The sequence below is a fragment of the Megalops cyprinoides genome, chromosome 2 (assembly GCF_013368585.1).
Source record: "Megalops cyprinoides isolate fMegCyp1 chromosome 2, fMegCyp1.pri, whole genome shotgun sequence".
NCBI classification, from domain to species: Eukaryota; Metazoa; Chordata; class Actinopteri; order Elopiformes; family Megalopidae; genus Megalops; species Megalops cyprinoides.
This window is the reverse complement of record NC_050584.1, coordinates 2,046,322-2,069,863: the sequence shown is the minus strand read 5'-3', so window position 1 is coordinate 2,069,863 and position 23,542 is coordinate 2,046,322. Positions and strand designations below refer to the sequence as shown.

At 48.5% G+C, this 23,542-nt stretch overlaps 2 protein-coding genes across 2 annotated transcripts in view; both read right to left on the bottom strand.

Annotated features, from left to right (window-relative positions):
* The window catches only part of LOC118773717 (serine/threonine-protein kinase Nek1-like), a 16,535-nt gene extending 14,201 nt beyond the window's left edge, over positions 1-2,334 (bottom strand). Inside the window, exons 1-6 of the mRNA XM_036522770.1 lie at positions 2,205-2,334; positions 1,841-1,896; positions 1,648-1,740; positions 1,389-1,493; positions 878-955; positions 557-652 (exon numbers count right to left, since the gene is read on the bottom strand). Of these exons, the coding sequence (XP_036378663.1) occupies positions 557-652; positions 878-955; positions 1,389-1,493; positions 1,648-1,740; positions 1,841-1,896; positions 2,205-2,334 (558 nt within the window). The remainder of the gene's footprint in view (positions 1-556; positions 653-877; positions 956-1,388; positions 1,494-1,647; positions 1,741-1,840; positions 1,897-2,204) is intronic.
* LOC118772697 (serine/threonine-protein kinase Nek1-like) lies at positions 2,094-23,542 on the bottom strand. The gene is made up of 18 exons (XM_036521249.1): positions 23,474-23,542; positions 21,624-21,756; positions 21,005-21,101; positions 18,624-18,721; positions 18,276-18,359; positions 17,242-17,309; positions 16,866-16,952; positions 9,560-9,614; positions 9,013-9,213; positions 7,198-7,270; positions 6,650-6,801; positions 5,623-5,685; positions 5,236-5,295; positions 4,759-4,806; positions 4,384-4,467; positions 3,842-4,017; positions 3,535-3,657; positions 2,094-3,354 (listed from the first exon to the last, which is right to left on the bottom strand). Exons 2-18 carry the CDS (start codon positions 21,738-21,740, stop codon positions 3,141-3,143), a joined length of 1,800 nt encoding a protein of 599 aa, XP_036377142.1. The 5' UTR covers positions 21,741-21,756; positions 23,474-23,542; the 3' UTR covers positions 2,094-3,140.

Sequence of the window (23,542 nt, the reverse complement as noted above, 5' to 3'; positions counted from 1 at the left end):
AGTATGTGTGTTACTGTGATGCTCTGTCTGCGTGCGTGTGTGAGTGTGTGTATTGCCGTGTGTGTGAGAGTGAGTATGTGTGTTACTGTGATGCCGTGTTTGCGTGCGTGTGTGAGTGCGTGTATTGCCGTGTGTGTGTGTGAGTGCATGTATTGCTGTGAGTATGTGTGTTACTGTGATGCCGTGTTTGCATGCGTGTGTGAGTGTGTGTATTGCCGTGTGTGTGTGTGAGTGCATGTATTGCTGTGTGTGAGTGTGAGTATGTGTGTTACTGTGATGTTCTGTCTGCGTGCGTGAGTGCGTGTGTGAGTGTGTGTATTGCCGTGTGTGTGAGTGCATGTATTGCTGTGTGAGTATGTGTGTTACTGTGATGCTCTGTCTGCGTGCGTGTGTGAGTGCATGTATTGCTGTGAGTGTGAGTATGTGTGTTACTGTGATGCTCTGTCTGCGTGCGTGTGTGAGTGTGCGTATTGCCGTGTGTGTGTCCGTGCATGTGAGTTTGTGTGTGTGCGCACAGTGCCGTTGCCAAGATGACAGGAGGTGGGGTGAGACTCACGTGCTCCTCCCAGGCCTTCCTTTCCCTCTCGTACGCTTCTCTCCTCTTCTTCTCCAGCTGCTCCTTCAGCACTGCAGCCCGAGCCTGGGCCTGTACCTAACACACACAGTATCACAGTAACACACACAAACACACACGCACACTACACTACACTACACTATACTCCAAGTCAGTATTTTTTTAGCATGGTCACTGGCTGGATGTGGGACAGGTTTTAAGCTATGGGGCAGAGTTGAGGATGTGTGGGTGGAGGTGCGGGTATGTGGGTAGAGCTGAGGGTATGCTGGCGGAGTTGAGGATGTGTGGGATGAGTGTTATTACCTTGAGAGCTTCGATCTTCTGCCTCCGGAGCTGCGCCTCATCGCTGGACTCCTGACTGTCTGAGCCGTCACTGTCATACTGAGAGAGACAACAAACACATAGTGTTAGGAGAGTTCCAGGTCTGCTCTTGGGAACAGAGGACTGTGGATTTGACTCCTAGGTGTGGCACTGTTGTTTTACCCTTCTGCGAAGTCTGGGGTCTGCATGACTCTGGCAATGACTTGCGGAGACAGGCATCTCCACACACGCTGGGTCCCATTACATTACATTACATTACATTATCGGCATTTAGCACATGCTATCATCAATCAGCAACTTAGGTTACAATTTCATTCATTTATACAGCATATAATGTATAAAAATATTGTGATATAATGTATCCAATCATCCAGTTACTTTTGCTGGATATTTTACTGATGCAGTTTGGGGTTAAGTACGCAGTGGTACAGCAACCCCCAATGGGGAATCGAACCTGCAGCCTGCAGCGGAGTCATTAACCACAAGCACGCACCTTCTCTCCACGCAGCCGGGCTTTGATCTGCTGCCGCTCGTTGAAGTTCTGCAGCCGAATCTGTCTCAGCCTCGCCAGGTACTCCTGGGAAAGGGGGACCCCAGAACAGCGTTACGGGGTACACGACTTCAGAGAGAACTGGAGCACAGTGAACGAGATCAGCAGACACGGTGGCAACAACAGAGAGGCGGGATCGCGGCCACTTCGAAGGCGAAAAGGAAAAGGAAACGCGCCCTTTTCCCAGCATCCAGGCGCGTACGCCACGCTCTCGTGACAGCATGGATGCAAAGCGCCTCAGCCCGAGAGCCAAGAGCGTCTGCCAGGGCAGCAGAGGCCAGCCGCTTTTTACGCTCTGAAAAAAGGGAAGCAGAAAGAAAACATGTGATGGGAAATAAAGTCCTCACGAGGTGTGAAACTTCGCCAAGCGAAAAATAAAAAGCGCTGGGGGTTACGGGCAGAGTGTCCAAACCGGCAGCAGGCGTGACCTGGAACGCGCTCTCAGGTGTGGCTGAGGGGGGGAGCGCTGTGGGGGTCAGAGGTGAAAGAGCTACGCAAACTCGAGGGTTACTGTAACCGCAAAAAAGTACCATGCACACTGGATGGATTACATAATGAAAGCTGGTCAGGGGGTGAGCATGCCGGGGGTGGGGAATTGGGGGGGGGGGGGGGGGTTGTCCTACCTCCTCCTCTTTGTTGGGTCTGGCTTTCCGGCCTCCTGTGGAACTGGGCCTGTTCCCATACAGAGCAGCCAGGTTCTGCCGGGTGCCCTGTTCATCGTTCAATTCAACCACAGTTCAGAGGGGCACATACACACACCTGCCTGTGACCACACCATGACCGGAACACGACCATACTGTGACAGCACCGTGATGGCAGTAGCCACACCATGACCGCACGGTGAGAGCACAGTGACCACACCACGACCGCAACACAACACTGACGGCATCACGACCACACAACTGCACTCTGAGCGTAACATGACTGCACAGACCCCCTTTTAATCATCTCAGCAGACATTCAAATGAATGTGAAAGGGCTTTCCGAGCCGAGGGGACACACATGCAAACAGCAGGAGGGGAAGAGAGCAGCTTAAACACAGCTGAAAGGTTGAGGGCCTGCAAACAGAGGGCAGCCAGACACTTCCCCTGTACTGTATAGCCTACAATGATTTTTCACGAGCTAACAAATCTAAAGAAAAACTGAGTAAAAGAAAAAAAACAGATTGTTTGTTGTGTAAAAATACGTATACGTATCTGCCAGGATCATAAGCTCTCTGTCTTGAAGCATATTTTTTTATACGTTTGTTTTTTGGCTTGGATAAGAATGATGACACCTTGTGGAGAAACATATGGAGGCATTAATAGCACTTCTGAGAGTCTGAAGACTTGTTATTTCACTGCACAGACTACAGCCAGCATCACTTTGCCATTTAAAAAATACTTTTTAAATAATATGCTAAAGATAAAACCAAAGAAACACAAAAGGACAAGAGGGCCTGAAACAAGCTGATATGGTGGTTTTACAAGACTACTTCTGTGATGTCTACACTCTTGGAAAATGTCTGTCAGGAAGACTGATTGATGACGGAGTTTAAAGGTGGGATTTTGGGGTGCTGGGCGGCGCTCGGAGACAGTGTGTGCCGGGGCGCGTAAACATGGCGGTGACAAGGCAATCAGAGCCACACCTCTGAGCCAGAGGCCTGCGGATTCACTGCTCTCTCTGATAGAGAGAGGGGGGGGTCATCAGCGCCAGTTAAACTGCACCCCAAAACCATACTGCCCTGTGTGTGACACAGCACCATTGCACCACATAGCATGGAGGGGTGGTGAAGAACAGGAGGATGTGGAAGAGTGGGACCCGTACCAGCTGTCCTTCAGCCCGGGCCTTGTTCAACATGGCCTCCCTCTTGCGCTGCCAGAACTCCTCCACCTGCTTGGCCCTTTCTGCTGCCACCAGCCCGCGCTGCCTGGAGAAACCAAAAGGGGGACACTAACCTGTTAACATTAGCGTGGTTGGTGACCTGTAGACTAACCTGTTAACATTAGAAAACTTGGTGACCTATAGACTAACCTGTTAGCATTATCGAGCTTGGTGACCTGCAGACTAACCTGTTAGCATTAGCGTGCTTGGTGACCTGTAGACTAACCTGTTAGCATTAGCGTGCTTGGTGACCTGCTCCAGTCGCCGCAGCTCTCTCCTGAGGGCGTCATGGTTGGGCAGACGGGCAGGGCCATTGGGCAGCACTGGTCCCACAGCAGCTGGCACGTCCCTTTCACCGGGGGGGGAGGGTCAATGGCATTCAGTCAATCAACCATAAGCCACTCAATGAAAGTCAGTCAATCAAACACACACTCACATACACATGCACAGACACACAGATATGTGCACACAGACAAACGCACACACGCACACACACACACACACACACACACACAGAAGACACCTGTACTCACCTGGTGGGGCTGTCCCTGGCCATCTTGGCCCCCTCTTTGGGCTGTAGTTTGGGGCTCAGCTCCGGTGCAGGGTGCTGCTGCTCCACCTGCCCTCGGTTTGGGGCTGGGACTGGGGCCACAGCTGGCACTGGGACTGGGACTACTGCCATCCCACCCCCACCTCCAAAAAACTGAGCCTGAGGAGGGAGGGGGCAGAGAGAAGGAGGGACACAGAGAGAGCCAGTGAAAGTGTGAGGCAGGTGTGAAAGAGTTTTCAGTGATTTCACCAGAGCTGAACTGAGACTGGCAGTGCTGGAAGACTGACATCAGATCAGTTCACAACACTCCTACAGGATTCTGTAAGCACTACTGACACAAGATCAATTCACATGGCTCCTACATGATACCGAGATCAGGGTAACACTGATAACAGATCAGCTAAAGCTGTTCCTACGTGATATTGCAGTTTAGGGTTACGCTGATACTGGATCAGTGAAAGGTTTCTGGTATGATGCTGCTGGTGGGATCAGGGCCGGGTGGGCTGATCCCAGATCAGGACTTACCTTCTTCTCGGGGCTGCCACCACCCCCGCTGGCGCTCAGCACGTGCCTCCACCCCTGCTCTCGCGCCCGATTGATCCGGTTCAGCTGCCAGACAGGCGGGAGAGGTCAGAGGTCACAACAGGGTCAAAGGTCATAAAGTCTGCACTGTTATTGAAATGAATCCACCAAAGCAAAAGCTGCATTATTCGAGGAACGGACTCCAAATTCCAATGCATGTGTACTCCACCAATATGTTTGCTCATGGTAACCTCACTCCCCACACAGCCAGTGCTGGGGGGCATCTGAGTTTGTGTCTCTGAATGAAGTGGTTACATTGATTCAGCTGTTTATAAATAAAATAAAATTTTCTTGCACACAGTGAGTGAAATAACTCACCTTCTCCCTCTCAAAACGCTTCATCTGTCCTGCTTTCAGCAGTAACATCTGCAAAAACAGTAATGACAAAGATTATTAATTTGTCACCACATGACAATATCTTACAGGAAAACACAAAGCTCCATCAAGCTCTCCATACTGACATCATGTTACTTGGTGCAATTTGTAAATACAAGCCAGCATGCAGAGAATCTTCAGAAGATTGTTTTCATATCACTCTTGCAATAACTTCTTTGATTTCAAAACCACAAAAAACTGAAGCCTGAATATCCCATTAGGAAGCTATGTCTGTCTGTGAGATGGATGGGTATGTGTGTGTTTGAGTGAGACAGTATAGGTAAGTAGAACTATCTGTGTGTGTGTGTGTATACGTGTGTATGGTGTGCATGTATTTGTTTGTGTGTGTGTGTATAAATGTAAGTGTGTGTAAATGTGTGTGTGCATGTATATACCTGGGTGTGATCAGACACTACTCACTTGCTCCCTTTGTTTCCTGTCTTTATCCATCAGTTCAATGCGTTTCTTCCGCGCAGCCTCCTAAGGCAAAACAACAGTCACACACACACACACACACACACGCGCATGCACACACACAAAGGAAACGGATTAAACTCAGGTAGGAGGAGCACCCAAGGCCAAATCCACAGCGGGCAGAAAAGGGAGTGGGGCAGTGTTCCAACTGGGCGGAGAAAAGAAGAGGAGGGAAAAAATGGAATCTGTGGAAGGAGAGATAAAGGGAGGAACATTAACCGGGGGGGGGCAGGAGGAAGGAGGAGGAAGTGGATGCTGTCAGGAGGCTAATACAGGTAACAGGGGGAGGGGTCAGCGGGGGGCGCAGGGCAGGGCAGGGGCGGGGCTCTGTACCTCGTACTTCCTCCTCTCTTCCTCTGCACGACTCACTGTCCGCTGGGGGGCCGGCGAGGGGGCCTGGGCAAGACACCAAACTGGGGTTCAGACGGACACACACACGGGGTACAGGGCGAGGACGGAGGGCACGGCACTCAGGTGAGGTCCCCAGCTACCACTCTCAGGATCACACGAGGTCATTTCACCTCAAGATTCAAACCATGATCCCTGAGCAGGATGTCCATTAAAGACAGTTTTCTTTACTCATTTTGATTCATTACCAGACTATCCATTTTCTCTGTGGCATGATGGCGTGAGCCATTTTGTCTTTGGTATCAACACTACAAGCAGAGTTAAGTTCCAGAAGTTAGGTCTCAACACCTGAAACCTAGAGCTAAATTCACATTATATTTCTGTACTGATCAGCAAACTGAGCTCAAAGCCAAATTCAGGAAAACAAAAACAGTTTTGCACATTTTATAACCTGACTCTTTACCATTTGCTCCTTAACTAGGAAAAATTAAAATGTCAGAGCAATGGCTTCTTATAACACCTCCTCATGGTAATATCCATTGTGGAATTTAAGCTTTCAGGATCTTACAGTTCAGCTATTGAGAACAGCAAGTTGACAATTAACCCTTTGAGGAATGACCCTGGAAGCGCATTATTGGAGTGACATTGCGCATCCCTCCTGTTTCAGCGACTCAGAGTTTCACCCTGGACACGAACCTGTACGATGTGACACACAGTACCCAACGTGGGCGAGCGGAGTTTACAGGACCGCAGAGAGAGGGACAGGGCAGGGGCGAAGGAACGATGACTAACAGGGAGACAGACACCAATACAAACAGGAAAACCCTGAAGAGGACTAATCGGGATGGTGGGTTGGGTGGGCGTCCAGGTATTACTCCTCTCTGATCAGCAGTACGGAGCCGGAAGCACCCTCGCCTCCCTGCAAGTGGAGTGGGCGGGGCGTGGCTTGGTATGGTGGAGGTGTATGCAGACGCGGTCAGGCCCGGGGAACCCGCCGGGGCTCGGTATTGACCTGCTTGTGTCTGGCCGGCGGCTTCCTGTCGGCGGGCTTCTTGGCCGCGTCTGAGGACTTCCTGATGGTTAAAGGCACTCCGTATTTGGCAGCTGGTTTGGTGATCTTCTGAGCTGGTGCTACAGAGGCAGGGCCCAGGGCCGGACGCTTAGCTGCGGGAGGGGGAGGGGGTAAGTAAGTGTAAGTGTGAATGTGTGACTGAATGTGTGTGTGTGTGTCAGAGGTGGAAAACCCCGGCTTCAGAGAGTAAAAGTCCTACCATGTATTTGTTCTAGCCATTCACTAAACAAGGTGATTTCACTAATTAGCTCCTCTACCTGGCCGAAGAGTTGTGCTAATTAAATTCAGCTGGTGTAGTGCATGGGTGGAACAAACACGTGGCAGGACTTTTACTTTCTGAAGCCGGAGTTTTCCACCTCTGGTGTGTGTGTATGTGTGAGAGAGTGTTTGTGTAAGAGTTAGTGAATGAGAGTGTGTGTGTGTGTATGTGTAAGACACAGTGTGAGTGAGTGTTATGAGTGTATGAGTGAGAGTGTACGGTTTCGTACCTGGTATCCCTTGTGGTGCAGAGGCATGAGGCTGTTTATGAAGAGCAGTGTGGCTGAATTCCTGAGCGATGAGCTGAGAGAGAGAAGGGACAGCAGACCTGAGCACAGAGGTGCAGGATGTCCTTCACTCCACAGGAAACGGCCTGCTGCTATGGTAAAGTCTTTCTCCACCATGACACCCTTTCCTTAGAGACTGGAATCTCACAGAACCTTCTCTGCTCTAAGCCAGAAGCCACACACATGCACAGTTTTAAAGCACTGTTTTACATGATTTTGGTGGCTTGAAAAGAGCACAACTTTATGCACACGTGTCAGTGTGTGTCTGCGGGGCCAGGATCACTGCATTACCTGGAGTCAGGTGTGCTGGCTGTACCTGCGGCTCTGTGGTGTGCCGGCCGTACCTGCGGCTCTGTGGTGTGCCGGCCGTACCTGCGGCTCTGTGGTGTGGTGTGCAGACTGTACCTGCGGCTCTGTGGTGTGCCGGCTGTACCTGCGGCTCTGTGGTGTGCCGGCTGTACCTGCGGCTCTGTGGTGTGCCGGCTGTACCTGCGGCTCTGTGGTGTGCAGACTGTACCTGCGGCTCTGTGGTGTGGTGTGCAGACTGTACCTGTGCCTCTGTGGTGTGCCGGCTGTACCTGCGGCTCTGTGGTGTGCCGGCTGTACCTGCGGCTCTGTGGTGTGCAGACTGTACCTGCGGCTCTGTGGTGTGGTGTGCAGACTGTACCTGTGGCTCTGTGGTGTGCCGGCTGTACCTGCGGCTCTGTGGTGTGGTGTGCAGACTGTACCTGTGGCTCTGTGGTGTGCAGACTGTACCTGCGGCTCTGTGGTGTGCCGGCTGTACCTGTGCCTCTGTGGTGTGCAGACTGTACCTGTGGCTCTGTGGTGTGCAGACTGTACCTGCGGCTCTGTGGTGTGCAGACTGTACCTGTGGCTCTGTGGTGTGCCGGCTGTACCTGCGGCTCTGTGGTGTGGTGTGCAGACTGTACCTGTGGCTCTGTGGTGTGCAGACTGTACCTGCGGCTCTGTGGTGTGCAGACTGTACCTGCGGCTCTGTGGTGTGCAGACTGTACCTGTGCCTCTGTGGTGTGCAGACTGTACCTGCGGCTCTGTGGTGTGGTGTGCAGACTGTACCTGTGGCTCTGTGGTGTGCCGGCTGTACCTGCGGCTCTGTGGTGTGCAGACTCTACCTGCGGCTCTGTGGTGTGCAGACTGTACCTGTGGCTCTGTGGTGTGCAGACTGTACCTGCGGCTCTGTGGTGTGCAGACTGTACCTGTGGCTCTGTGGTGTGCAGACTGTACCTGTGGCTCTGTGGTGTGCCGGCTGTACCTGCGGCTCTGTGGTGTGGTGTGCAGACTGTACCTGTGGCTCTGTGGTGTGCCGACTGTACCTGCGGCTCTGTGGTGTGCAGACTGTACCTGCGGCTCTGTGGTGTGCAGACTGTACCTGTGCCTCTGTGGTGTGCAGACTGTACCTGCAGCTCTGTGGTGTGGTGTGCAGACTGTACATCTGGCTCTGTGGTGTGCCGGCTGTCCTTGCGGCTCTGTGGTGTGGTGTGCAGACTGTACCTGTGGCTCTGTGGTGTGCCGGCTGTACCTGCGGCTCTGTAGTGTGCAGACTGTACCTGTGGCTCTGTGGTGTGCCGGCTGTACCTGCGGCTCTGTGGTGTGGTGTGCAGACTGTACCTGTGGCTCTGTGGTGTGCCGGCTGTACCTGTGGCTCTGTGGTGTGCCGGCTGTACCTGCGGCTCTGTGGCGGTACCTGCTGCTCTGTGGTGTGCCGGCTGTACCTGCAGCTCTGTGGTGTGCCGGCCGTACCTGTGGTGTGAGGAACCTGTGGATTCTGCGGGACAGGAAGGGCTTCTGCAGGATGGTGCTGACAGACGGCCGCTCCCGGGGGTTCCTCTTAAAAAGCTGAGCCATGAGGTTTCGCAGCTCCAGGGAGTAGTGTACCGACACCGGGGGATAGGAGCCCCGAATTATCTTCAGCACCAGGTTCTTCATGTTCCCCGCCTCGAACTGAGAGAGAGGGGGAGAACACAGACAGAGAGATACACACCAGTCAGACAGACAAACAGACACACACACACACACACACACACACACACACATCTAATTCATGGGTGGGGCAAGATGGATGGGGTAATCTAAGGGGTCCGGGGCTGTCAGAGATGAATCTCTGTCACACACACACACACACACACACACACACACACACACACATATATATATATATTATACATATATGGACTCTCATTCTCTACATCTCTCCCTCTCTCTCTCACACACACACACACACACACACACACACACACACACACACACAGGAGTGAAGGTCAGGAAGGAGTACATAGGCCATACTTACTGCATGCTTAAGCGTGCACATTTCATACAGGACACACCCCAAGGCCCAGATATCACTGGAAGGGGAGAGACACACAAACACAGGGGCCAATGAGGACCAGGTCACTGGGAGGAGCCAGCAGGGGCTAGGGCTAGGGCTAGGGCTAGGGCTAGGCCTCACCCCCCCCCCCACCTCAGGACAGCTGAACCGAGCCTGCCCCACTTCCCTCTCTATTCATTTCAGTGTGCGTGCGCTCGTCATGGCGACCATGACGATCCCTGCAGCCCACGCAGGCTCTGCTGCGGGTTGGCCTTCCTCAGATCTCTCAGTGTTCGGTTACATCTACACACTAAGACACTCACACACTCTGAAATGCTGTGTTAAGTAGCTGTATCCCGTACAGCTCTGCACTGGTACACACTCATGTGTCAGTAGAGACCAAAACCCTGGCTGTGTGCGTGTGTTTCTCCATTTACTCTGATGTCAGGCTCTGGCCCTGTGTATGTGTTTCTCCAATAACTCTAATGTCAGGAACCGGCTGTGTGTGTGTGTGTGTGTGACTCCATTTTCTCTGATGCAAGTCTCTGGCTGGCAGTAAGGCCATCTGGAGAGTCAGAGACTTGACTGCTCTTCCTCAGATCTCTCAGTGTTTGCTGACACGTACGAACTAAGACACTTTTACTTCTTTTACTTACACACTGTTAAGTAATGGTATCCCCCACAGCTCTGTACTGGTGCACACTCAAATGTGTCAGAAGCAACAAACTCTCTGCCCCTTTTCAGCAATCTCCAAATAACCCCCTGAGAACTGTTACTATGACAGCAGCAATACTGCAAGGTTCACAATACATTACATTACATTCATTTAACAGATGCTCTTATTCAGAGCGACTTACAGCACTAGAAAACAAAACTGTATCCATTCGTGTTAAAATGAGCAACAGTGTCAGACCAGGCTAACAACACTCCCGGACCAGTGAGCATTAGCATAACACTATTCAAGCGCCACCGCAAGTTGTGCTAACCTGACAAGACAGTCTTGAAACTAAGGGAAGCAAAGCACGCATGCTACCATACACCACGGTCACTGGATCACCCAGATCGGCCCAGCTGAAACACCACCAACCAGCATGCTGACGTTCCCCTAGTCTATACAATCATCGCAGTTTGTTAAGTCTGTTGGTCTCCCCAGCCTTGATGCCGCCTCCCTAGCACACCACAGCAAAGAATAGTGTGCTGGCTATCGGCACATCTGCAGTAGTCTCCTGCACACGTCGAAGGACCTGAGCCTCCTAAGAAAAACAGTCCTGCTCTGTCCTTTCCTATAGAAGGCCTCGGTGTTGTCCGTCCAGTCCAGTTTATTGTTTATGTACGCTCCAAGGAGCCTGTACGAGTCCACCATCTCCATTTCCTCCCCCTGGATGGTAATAGGGGTTGGGGGCTTCCCGCTTCATCAGAAGTCCACCACCAGCTCCTTGGTCTTGCCGATGTTGAGCTGGAGGTGGTTCTCCCCACACCATCTGGTAAAGCTCTCTACCACCCCTCTGTACTCCTCCTCCTCGTCCTCACTGACGCAGCCCACAAAGGTTGAATCATCGGAGAACTTCTGGAGGTGGCATGTTCCAGAGTTGAAGCTGAAGTCGGAGGTGTAGATAGTGGAAAGAAATGGTGAAAGTACGGTTCCTTGTGGTGCGCTGGTGTTGCCCATCACTACATCTGACAGGCTGCCCTGCAGCCGGACGAACTGTGGCCTGTTGGTGAGGTAGTCTGTATTCCAGGCCACCATGTCATGGTCTACCTGCATTGCTGAGAGCTTCTCCGCAAGCAGGAGGGGCCAGATGGTGTTGAGTGCACTGGAGAAGTCAAAGAACATGACTGTCACTGTGCTTCCCTGACTGTCTAGGTGCGAGTGTCACACAGCCAAGCTAATCCATCAGCACCAGGAGAGAGAAACAGCACTGAGGCAGGAGCTGGAGGAGCAGGGGAGGAGGAGACAAGAGGAGCTGAGAGAAAAGCTGGAGAGCGAGTATCGTCAGAAAGAGAAAGAACTCGAAGAGAAACACAGAGAGAGGCAGGAGAGAGCAGAACAGAATATTAATCAACAGCTAGAGGATGAGAGGAGAGCGAGAGAGCAACATCAGGACGAGGATGAGAGGAGGATGGACAGCAGGTAGAAGATGCCGTCATTCACACTAATTTGGGCCTGGTATGCAAATTGCAGAGGGTCCAGGGAGTCACTCACCAGGGGCCTAAGGTGCTGCAGAACCAGTCTCTCAAAGATCTTCATGACATGCGACGTCTGTACCACTGGCCTGTGGTCTTTGAGGGTACTGGGACATCCTTTCTTGTCCACTGGAACAATGCAGGAGATCTTCCACAGCTGGGGCACCTTCTTCAGCCTCAAGGGCGTCTTTTCCACCAATGCGAACTACGTGCTAGTTCTGGGCTGCTGCTAGTGCCAGTTCATAGTTGGTTCAACTTGCAAGCCTTCTAAGAATTGGTTTGCCTTTCCACGGGCACAGAGCCACCATAGAGCCACGTCATTACATCACTGTATACGTCTGTATACATCTCCGCTTTCCCGCTAGCGCCAAGATAGCAGTGGTGGCTGGTGAGCTGGAAACAGGGGAAGCCCAAACACTACCTTTAAATCTATCATTACATTCAACCTGTTCCTCTTTATCCTCCTTGATTAACAATAAAACAAATAATTCACAGAATAGTCGACACCAATCGCATAAATAGAGTAAATAATTATGCTCGCAAAACAGCGCAGATTGTCTGTAGTTTGTGTGCTTGCGAAAGCTACGTGAGATTGTTTAATTAACAAGGATGGCATTTATCGATTTAAATTATGTTAAAGGCTCATGACACATCACAGCTTTTGTGAGGTCTGTGTTCTAAACGTTATTGTTCATTGCACTCAACCTAACCTAAAAGTTTATTCTCAGTAATTTAAATCGATTAAACTAAAGGAGAGGTTGAATAGGTGCTGGAACACTCCTACAAACTGACCAGCACACGCCTTAAGCACCCTGGGATTGATGTTGTCTGGACCCAATGCTTTGTTGATTCTTAGCTTGGATTGCTCCCATCTCACCTGGCTGGATGTGATGGATGGGCTGGTGGTGGGGGGGGGGTCGTTAAGATTTCCTCTAGCGTGAGGGACAGACTGTATTAGGGGAAGGTGTCGGTCGTGAGGTCGTCTACGGTGGCAGGGGGAGAGGAGGGGAGGGGGCTGTGGTGCCTCCTATATTGTCCTCAGTAGCAGCAGGTGGGGGCATGGAGAGGGGAGGGCAGCAGCTGAGGTGTGGATTGGGGCTGAGGGGGGCGGCAGCTGGGATGCAGGGGTTGAGTCAAACCTGTTGAAAAACAGGTTTCGCTCATTTGCACGTTCCTGGCTCCGTTCCACAGCTGGACCTGTTTTTTTATGTCCAGTGATCCTCTTTAACCCATCCCACACCTCCTTGGTTCTGTTCTTTTGTAGCTTGTCCTCTAGCTTCTCCCTGTAGCTGTTCTTGGCATTCCTCAACTCCCTCCTCAACTCCTTTTGGACTGACCTGACCTCTTCCCTGTCTTCTGCCATGAAGGCCCTCTTCTTCCTGTTGAGGAGGGCTTTAATGTCCTCGTTAATCCATGGTTTATTGTTCAGGAAACAGCAGACCTTCTTGGTGGGTACAACGCTGTCCTCACAGATCTGGATATAACCTGTGATGCACTGTAATGTCCTCCACATGGTCCTCCCTGTCTGTGGTCTGAAAACAGTCCTGCAGGGCCTCCTCAGCTTCTGTAGACTACACCGTCACAGTCCTGGTGGTGGCAGACTGCTGTTTGACTACAGGCTTATATCGGGGTACAAGATGTATCAGGTTATGGTCTGATCTGCCGGGGGGGGGGGGGGGGGGGGGGGAGGTGTAACTGTATGCTTCCTTCACATTGGCATACAGTAAGTCCAGGATTTTATTCTTCCTTGTTTTGCATTTCACATATTGAGATCTGGTGACTGCGAAGGCCATACCATATGATTCACATAATTTTCATACTCATCAAACCATTCAGTGACCCCTTGTGCCCTATGGATGGGGGCATTGTCATCCTGGAAGAGACTACTCCCATCAGGATAGAAATGTTTCATCATAGGATAAAGGTGATCACTTAGAACAACTGTGTATTGATTTGCAGTGACTCTTCCCTCTAAGGGGACAAGTGGACCCAAACCATGCCAGCAAAATGCCCCCCACAGCATAACAGCACCACTGGACCCCCTCACTGTAGGGGTCAAGCATTCAGGCCTGTACTGTTCTCTAAGTGCAGCCTTTGATACCATCGATCATCGTATCCTCCTCGACTGCCTCGAAAACCTGGTTGGCATAAGCGGACAGGCCCTATCTTGGTTTAGGTCTCATCTATCAGAACAATATCAGCTTGTCTCCATTAACAACGAATCTTCCGCTTGTTCCAGAGTAAGATATGGTATACCTCAAGGATGTGTGCTTGGGCCTCTGCTCTTCTTTTTATGCATGTTGCCTCTTGGCGATATCATTCGTAAACATGACATTAATTTCCACTGTAACGCGGATGATACTCAGTTCAGTATACACATATCAGTCCAACCCGATGTCCCTCTGAATATATCATACATGGAGGCCTGCCTAACAGATGTAAAGAATTGGATGGCCCAAAATTTTCTCCTCCTTAACTTAACTTCTCCTCACTCATTTTACACTGGACCTTGATGGTGTCTCCCTTGCCCCGAGTGCAGCCATCAAAGACCTTGGTGTTGTTATTGATCCTGAGCTCTCTTTTGAAACTCATATAACTAACACCTCCAGGACTGCCTTCTTCCATTTGAGAAATATAGCCAAAATCAGGAAAATCGTATCAATTAATGACGCTAAAAAATTAATCCACGCCTTTGTAACATCCAGATTAGACTACTGTAATGCCCGTGTCAGGATGTGCAAATGTCTCACTAAAACCCCTTCAGCTGGTACAAAATGCAGCTGCTCGAATCTTAACTAAAACTAAACACTTTGAGCACATCACCCCAGTTCTGGCTTCTCTCCAGTGGCTACCTATTAAATACCGGATCGTTTTTAAAATACTCTTACTCACATTCAAGGCTTTAAATGGGCTTGCCCTCCCTATCGTAAGGACCTTCTTCACCCATACCTTCCGCAGAGAACCCCTCGTTCCCAAAATGCCAGGCTTCTCATCATTCCAAGAGTGGGCAAAACTACTATAGGCAGTAGAGCCTTTTCCTATCGAGCCCCTCTCCTGTGGAACAGCTTACCCACCGAGATTCGGGGAACCGACTCTCTCTCCACCTTTAAGTCTAGGCTCAAAACATATCTATACAGTAAATCCTTCAGCTGAGGGACATAGCCTGGTGCTGGCGTGGATCATAGAGTCTCTGGTGGACTAAGTGGTCATTGCTGTCACTTTATCATGGACTCTGTGCCGTGATCTGGTGTTGACTGTCTTAGGGTGGCCCTCATGACTATGTCGGTCCCTTGCCTCCCGTCCCCTAGGTATGCTGCCATAATGTTAGCCTGCCGGGGTTTTTTTATCTTGTTGCACACTGGCACCTTTTTCACTGCCCCTACTCTCCTGCCTCTCTGTTCTACATCCCTGCCATTCTTATCATCCACTAATCACTGTTTTCTGGTTGCTTTCTGTCTCTGCTCTGGGCTCCTGTCCGGAGCTGTAGCCCAAGCGTCTCATCCAGATCTCCAGTCCTGCTACTTTGCTGCCCTGCCCATCAAAGCAAACTGCGTTCCAAGAACCAAACATCTTAGGAGACATTTTTATAATCACTCTGCTGTTAATTACTACTGTTTAACAATCTTAAATGTCTTAAAGTACATTGTATAACTTGTCTTTAACTCTATCTGCCCAGTGCCAGCCAGAAGCAGATGGGCTCCCCTCTGAGCCGGGTTCCGCTCAAGGTTTCTTCCTGATAGGGAGTTTTTTCTTGCCACTGTTGCCTTAGGCTTGCTCTCAGGGGGTCTCAGGTCTGGGAACAATGTAAAGCTGCTTTGTGACAACTTGTGCTGTAAAAAGCGCTATACAAATAAAAATGAATTGAATGGAATTGAATTGTGTCCAGCTACCTGTGCACCTGCCCGTGCTAGCTCACCCTCGTTTTAGCCAGGTGAAGATACTTAGCTGCATTCAGAGCCGCACTGGCTGCCCTGAGCAGGAGTAACAGGTACAGGTTCAGCTTCAGTGCCAGTGAAAGATTCTTTGTAATGGTTATATTATCTACAACACTGCATGAAGGGCCAGAGAAAAGATACAGCTGATAGAAACGTGAGTGTGCCAGGAGAGCTGTAGAAAAGAAGCTCTTCTCTGAAAGGGGATTGCGTTTCTCCATTTACCCTAATGTCAGGCTCTGGCTCTATGTGTGTGTGTGTGTGTTTCTCCATTTACTCTGATGTAAGTCTCTGGCTGGCAGTAAGGCCGTCTGGAGAAGCAGAGACTCTCGCGGGGGGAGGGGTGGGTCTCTAGGCTTGTCAGACACACCTCTGAATGCTCAGTCACACAAGCAGGTCCTGCATCCACATCATCGAACACAGCTGTCCTTTAACATAGCGCAGCGCGACCCCACAGGTCACTGTCAAACACTGACCAAACTGACAGTCACATCAGAGCAGCGAGAGGATCGAGGCAGACAAGACAAGACAGATTCACAGAGACATGCCAATCAAGAGGGGATCTCTAACTCAAAACATCTGGCATGGGGCAGCTGGAACCCTCTCCTTGAGGATGCAGATAAGAAGCAGAACATACCCCGTCACAGAGAGACTGAGGATTACCCACAATGCACCTGCGCCACATCAGCAACACAGGTGTGAGGTGTGAGAGAGAGGGAGTGAGTGACAGATACCCTTAATGTAACCACAACACTTACAAGACCTGAGTCACAGTATCAACAATCAATATAACGTGAAACATATGCACATCATGAGAGCATGGTCTTCATTTGCGTGTCGGTTCACTCTGTGTAATCAGTGTCTCCACATTTTTAAACTGATAGCTATCAAAATATGCAATGTGGCAGATAAAATAAAACTAGCCAGTTAGTTGTGAAGTTGAGCCAAATCTTCCCACAGTAGATGAATTTGCATTGCGCTGTTGTATGTAGCTTGTGATTGGACCGCCCTGTTGGGTGAAAAACCAACAGTACCCATACTGAAAGGGGTGTATATTTGGGCATATTGTGTTTCACAAGTATTTTCTGACTAACATATCAGGTTCCTATCCTTGGCTGTGTTAAAAACGCGATGTTCAGGTGGACTGTAGGTGGCGCCGCTCCGGCCCTTACCTCTTGTTATTGTAGGGCTTGTTTTCACAGATCTCTGGGGACAGGTAGTAAGGGGTCCCGATGCACGTCCTGGCCAGCTCCACGGTACTGCAGGGAAGGGGAAAAGTCACAGGTGAGCCCAAAAGCCATGGGACTGTCCCGCATGGCACCTTCCCAAAACTCACTCTTAAAACTGCTGCGTAAAAGCCTAACAGCTCTCTCTGCATGACTGTAAAACTAATATCACTTTCCTTCCGTCTGGCTGAATCAGTATGACACTTATTATTAATTAACCTGATGTCTAAAGATAACCACACCACTCCGGTTCCTTCAATCACTGCATTCGTGTTTGCAAGGTTTGTACAAAACCAAAACAAAAAGAAAAAAAAACGCATACCTACTGAGCACCCTGGCGATCCCGAAGTCACCCAGCTGAACAGTTCCATCTTTGGTCAGAAATATGTTCTGAAACACACAAAATTAGATTCTGGGATTAGCATCGGAGAGAGCTTGCCTCTGCAGTGCTGAAATGTCCTTAAGGCACCTCAGGAGAGTGCTTTTCCCTCAGAACTGACAGCTTCATTACAAAATCGATGCAGCGGGATCAATATGGTTCTCTATCTCCTTTTTCCTGTTGTGAATCTGTCTCTGCTGTTTAACTCTGAATGAGCTTGCTGTGAGACAGAGCTGAAATCACCACAACCAACCAATCAATAAAAAAACAGATCAACCAACCAAACGATACATAAATCAATAATCACTGATTATTACTATCAATAATATGCTAACAACAATAATAAAATAATAAACAATATAATAATAATAATAATAATAAATAATAAAACAACAGATCAATCAACCAACCATTTTAACCAACCAACCACTTCACAAAGTGGGCTCCTGCATTTCTCCTGAGAGAAAATAAGCCCCAGGGACAGTAGGATGAAATAAAATATCAAAGAAATGATCAAGAAATAAAACCAGCCTCACAAGGGCTGTTTACTTGATCTATGCTGAACATTCATCCCTGGGTTCACGTTCAAACACCCAACAACATGTCTGAGTTTTACCATCCATTTAAAGTTTTGACAGTTTTTCCCTTCACAGAACAGCCAAATGTGGTAATAGGGTGGTAATGGAAGCAGCTTCATAAAACAATGGCTGGAGTGGATGCGAATGTGAATCACTGACTCCCAAAAAAAAGCCTTTACTTTCCATGGCTAAACAGCGGTTGGCTGAAACAAGTGAGAAACTGGAAGCAGGACCACCCCAAAGTCCTGTCACCAGTGTTCTGATCGTATTGATAGTTAAGTGTGATGCCTCATTCTGCCGCTGAGATCCCCCGAGAGCCGATCCTTTGCTTCAGATGATGATTCTACACCATCGGCCAAGAGGGTTTTTATCGGCTTTGCAAATCCTTGCGCTTCTCACCTGCGATTTGATGTCCCGGTGCAGGATCTTGCGGTCATGAACGTGTTTCAGCGCCAGGCAGATCTGCACAAACCAATCCAAAATCTGGAAAAAATAACAATTAAGTTTCAGAACCTGAGCCAGATCTTTTGTTGAGAGAGATGCACCTGTGAGTCACATGCAGCAGCTTCTGAACGTGTCATTAACCCTTAACAAACTGCCACACTGACATGTGAAGTGTTTTTGGGTTCAGCAAAAACATTAATGGCAAGAACAATAATTCAAACATTATCAACCCTTCACAGAGCAAAAGCATATTTCAAAAATAACTCCATTACTGTTTTTTTTTTTTAAATTTTTTTTATTTACCTGCTCTTCGGGAAACAGTGCCCCCTTCTGAGTGTTGATCCGGCGGAAGAGATCGCCGCCCTCACAGTAGTCCATCACAATGTACAGGCAGCCGCTCTCTGGGGGCAAAGAGACACCATCATGTTTGGTTTTGGGTGGGGGACCAAACGTTACACTGTCACATTAACAACCCTGACCACTCTTCAAACACTTCTTCAGCAATGATTACCACTACAGACCCATTTATTCTGCTGTTATACACCACTATGCTACACTACTAGCATAGTGGCAGTGTAACATAGTGAAAAAGACAGCCCTTATAACCGAAAGGTTGCAGGTTTGATTCCCCGCTGGGACACTGCTGCTGTACCCTTGGGCAAGGTACTTACCCACAGTTGCCTCAGTAAATTTCCAGCTGTATAAATGGATAGCATGTAAAAATTGTAACCGGTGTAAGTCACTATGGATAAGAGCATCTGCTAACTGCTGTGTATGGTATTCTCTCTTCACTATTCATGAGGGTGGGCTTTAGAGCCATGCATATAATAAGCTAATCCACTGACACCACTCATTTACCCTGTCTGACTGTCACTGAGTGCAGATGTCTCTGCAGTGAGTCATTATTTACGCGGAAACAGAGGAAACATCATTCAGCGCTTAGAGGGAAATAAAAGTGTGGTGCAACTGCTGTTTTACCCTTGGGCAAGGTACTTCACCCAGAACTGCCTCAGTAAATATCCAGCTGCATAAATGGGTAACATGCAAAAAACTGTCACCTATGTAAGCCTCTCTGGATAAGAGCATCTGCTAAACGCCAATAATGTAATGTAGATCGGTCTGTATAGATTTGAAACTGACACACAGCTCCACTGCATACTTCCAAGTTGCCTTCCGATCAGCAATTGATTCGCACCTGTAGCACCCAGTAAGGTCACTTCCTATTTAAAAAAAAAAAAAGCAAACAACCTGAAACCTGCGAGGGTGAAGAAGGCTGGCTGGATTCAGTGCGCTTGTCCACTAGCCGGGCCCCGATACCAGCCCTCCTCTATCAGTAAAGACTCATCTGTCCGTCTTCTCGGCAGCCACACCCTCTCCAGGACATTTAATCCCTCTGTCTCGACTGTCACACATAACGACACCTGCCCGCTTCCCCTCAATTACACCCCCTCCCCCCAGGCCAATGATGTTCCCAAGGCACACAGAGATGCACACACGCGCACACACACGCACGCACGTGCACGCACGCACACGCACGCACACACACATGCTAGGGCTGGGTGATATGGACCAAAATCATATCTCGGTATTTTTAGGCTGAATGGCAATACACGATATATATCTCAGTATTTTCTACGAAGTGGGCTAAATGTTCAGTTGTAAGTCAAAGCCACATGTGAGGTGTCACAAGCACTTTTATTAAAACAGACTGATCAAAATAAAATGCAAAGACAGGGTTCCCTTCCCTGTTTGAAAATATACAGCTGCAAAACATGTACTGTAAATGAAAAACTATATAAAATAAATAGCCTGTATTAAATAAAAATAGGCCTATCTCTGAGAATGCTTCTTCAGTTGTTTTCAACAACAATAACAGACTGATTAAAACAGTACAATTACAGGTTTTCCTCCCCTGCTAAACAAAACACACAGCTGTGCAAATAACAATAAAAATGTAAACATAACAAAAATAACGACAGGCCTACCGTGTTTGAAAGTATACAGCTGCACAATATATCAACATGTAAATGAAAAAAATATCGAAAATAAATAGCCTATATTAAATAAAAATAGGTTTATGTTGGTAGCACTTTCTGATAAGGTATTTCAGACTATCAGACCATTCTATAGTTATATTCTGGTAGTCTTTTCTGGTAAGATTTAGAATATCAAAATAGGCTACTTAAAGGTTTACGTTGGTATTGATTAGAGTGTGTTGATGGACAAACTAGACTACAAATTACATGTCAGCATGTAAACTAGACTGTCGAAATACATACAGTTTATGTGATGGATAAATTGTAAGTAGGCTATGCCTATTATTAAAATTTACTTGACAGCATTTTCAAAATTGCTGTTGGATGAATTAATGAAAACAATAATGTAATTAGCTTAGAACCATTTTTTCTCTTTACAGAAAAAATGGGTTACGTAACGCAACATCAAACCATATCGATATAAACGGTATTGTCTCATCCTATATCTCGTTTGAAAATATATGGATATACCTTAAAAAGTCAATATACCGTGCAGCCCTAATACGTACACACACGCACAAACCAAAACGTAAACATGCACAAACAGCACACACGGACATTTTCTGGCCTCTGCATCTGAACAACTGGACATCAGAGGCCCCTGATCAGAGGACGAGGAGAATAGGACCACCCAGAATGCTGCATTACCTTCGAAGGACTCCTTGTACTGTACGATATTGGGGTGGCTCATGTTGGCCAATACAGCCACCTCCTTCCGAGACTCCTCACGCTCCTTGTTGGACATCTGGAGTCACACAGAGACACAGGCAGAAGAGAGCGAATGACAAGGCCTGTCTAACTGATAGCTTCTCTCTCTCTAACAGGACTTCAGGGTTAGGGTTAGACGATAACACCTGCTCACCAGTCAAACCCTTCTCATAGCCCATCTTAAAACGGGCTTAAAGAGCGCACTGTGGGAGGCTCTCACGGCTGAAACAACAAAACCCAGCCATCATCAACACCACACTAACCCTGCTGCTCCAACGGCTGTTCGGTGTGGAGTAATGACCACCAGGTAAAAACGAATCAGGAGAGGAAGGTAAAAGGTGACATTTTCAGGAACACACATTGAGGTTTATCATTGTGAAGCCAAAGTTTGCCAGGTAACTTTTGCCCTTTAGTGCAGCAATTCACAGGCCTCGACCTCTACACGGGTCAGGCTTTCTGACATCACCATTAATGGTTAACGTGTAAGGCACTGGCCAAATTAATGGAAGGTGTCCTGTGAGGTCACGTGATCCCACAGAACAGCCCGTGATTGGCTCACCCGTGAGATGCCGATCTCCTTGATGACGTACTGCTTGCCATCCTCTTTGGACTGGACCAGGATGGCCTTCCCAAAGGAGCCCTCGCCAATCTTGGTGACCCTCTCGTATTTATCCATGACTCCACATGCTGGGCTGGAGGGAGCAAGCGGACAACATCATTAACGAGCTACTGCCACACACACACACACACACACACACACACACACACACACACACACACACACACACACACACACACACACATACCTGCACGCACACTTTCTGGGGTTCATGAAACATCAGTCTTTCACCACTGTGTTCTTCCATTAGAAACAGGCCAACAAAGACAGAGAAAGGCCATGTTGTGGAGAACAAGGCAACATGGTGTTTACACCATGTCTACACCATGGTGTCTACACCATGTCTGTCACCAAAAAAAAAAAAACTAAAAACTTGCCAGCAGAAATTTTAGTCCCTCACATTTAAAGACTCCCCCCCCCCCCCACCCCCAAGAGTGGAGTGAAGGGCCTTCAGCTGGCGATGAATTAAACATGAAACATCAGACTGAATTACGGTCCGCGGCCGCTACTGCACAGGGCAGACATTACGTACTCTCTCGCAAATCCACACTCACTGTGCGCTCTGCAGAGACCTTTACTAACAACAGGACACAAAGCATCTCCGCTACAGGCGAGGTTCCTGGGCTAATCATAAGTGTTCAACAGAAAAGGCAGTTACCTCTAAATCACAGCATAACCTGGCTTTACTCTGAACCACAGTGCACCCTGTCCTTACTCCAAACTACAGTGTAATCCTGTACTTTCTCACAGTCTGTAAAACACATTGGATGAGAATGTTTGCCAAATAAATCCTAATATTGCATAAACATAACAACAGGAAAGAAAGCTTCTGCCAAAACTCTTTACTTCGTACTGCAAAAGCTGTTTTTCACAAAGTAAACTAACTACAGATCATTGCACTACCAATGCGCACGATAACTAGCTGGTTAACTAAACCGATGACGCCACAGTTCATGAAGCAGGCAGCTGGACAGACGGATCGCTTTGAAATTTTGATCTCTTCTCACAGCGGTGAACTGATCACTTCATTAATTCTGAAATACTTAATAGTTACTCGGATGGGACTGGCCCCATGCATCAGCAAAATAACAGAAATTCTGCAACAGACGCGCAAGCTGTCACTACCATTAACGGGCAGCCACCGGCGATGAAGGGCAGTCTCCTGTCAAAATCGCTAACATTAAGTAGCATCTAAACAAATGAACCAAACGGGGATAAAACGGCACGCCGGCTATCCATTAACGAAAACAGCCGTTAGCTCTGTTTTCAACTTTTATCAGCTAGCAACCTAGTATGTTACATCGGATCGCACTAAATCAGAAACATTAACGAAAATAAAGATAAAACTGCTGTTAACTTGCCAGCAAAACAGTTAGTGTAGTGAGGGAGCAGGGCAGCCTGATCGCCTTCTTGGGCTACACAACTTTCAGCAGCTAGGAAACCTCGGGCTGATTATATATCGGACCGGCTCGACGCAACACGCCTAAATTGAGGTGGTGTTAATAGGCAGTGAAACGAAAACATCTCAAATATCATCGCTATATATGTCAGGTAGCAAGCATGCGGTTTCCAGCAATCACAGGCGACAAGCTACGAGGGCACGGCCTGTACAATCACCGGCAGGCTAACGTTAGAAAGCCAATATTTAACACGTTTAAACAACTAAGCTGCATTTAAATAAAGGGGCATTTGGAACTGACAGCTCTGCAGGAGGAGGGTGTGCCAGCAGGCTAGCAGGGGAAAAATACAAGTAAAATTTAAATAAAACAAAACAGATCGCTTCGACTTACCATTTAACTGGTTTTACTCCACTGCAGCTGTAAACCCACTTCAAGTCCTCCCCGCGCTCTCAAACTACC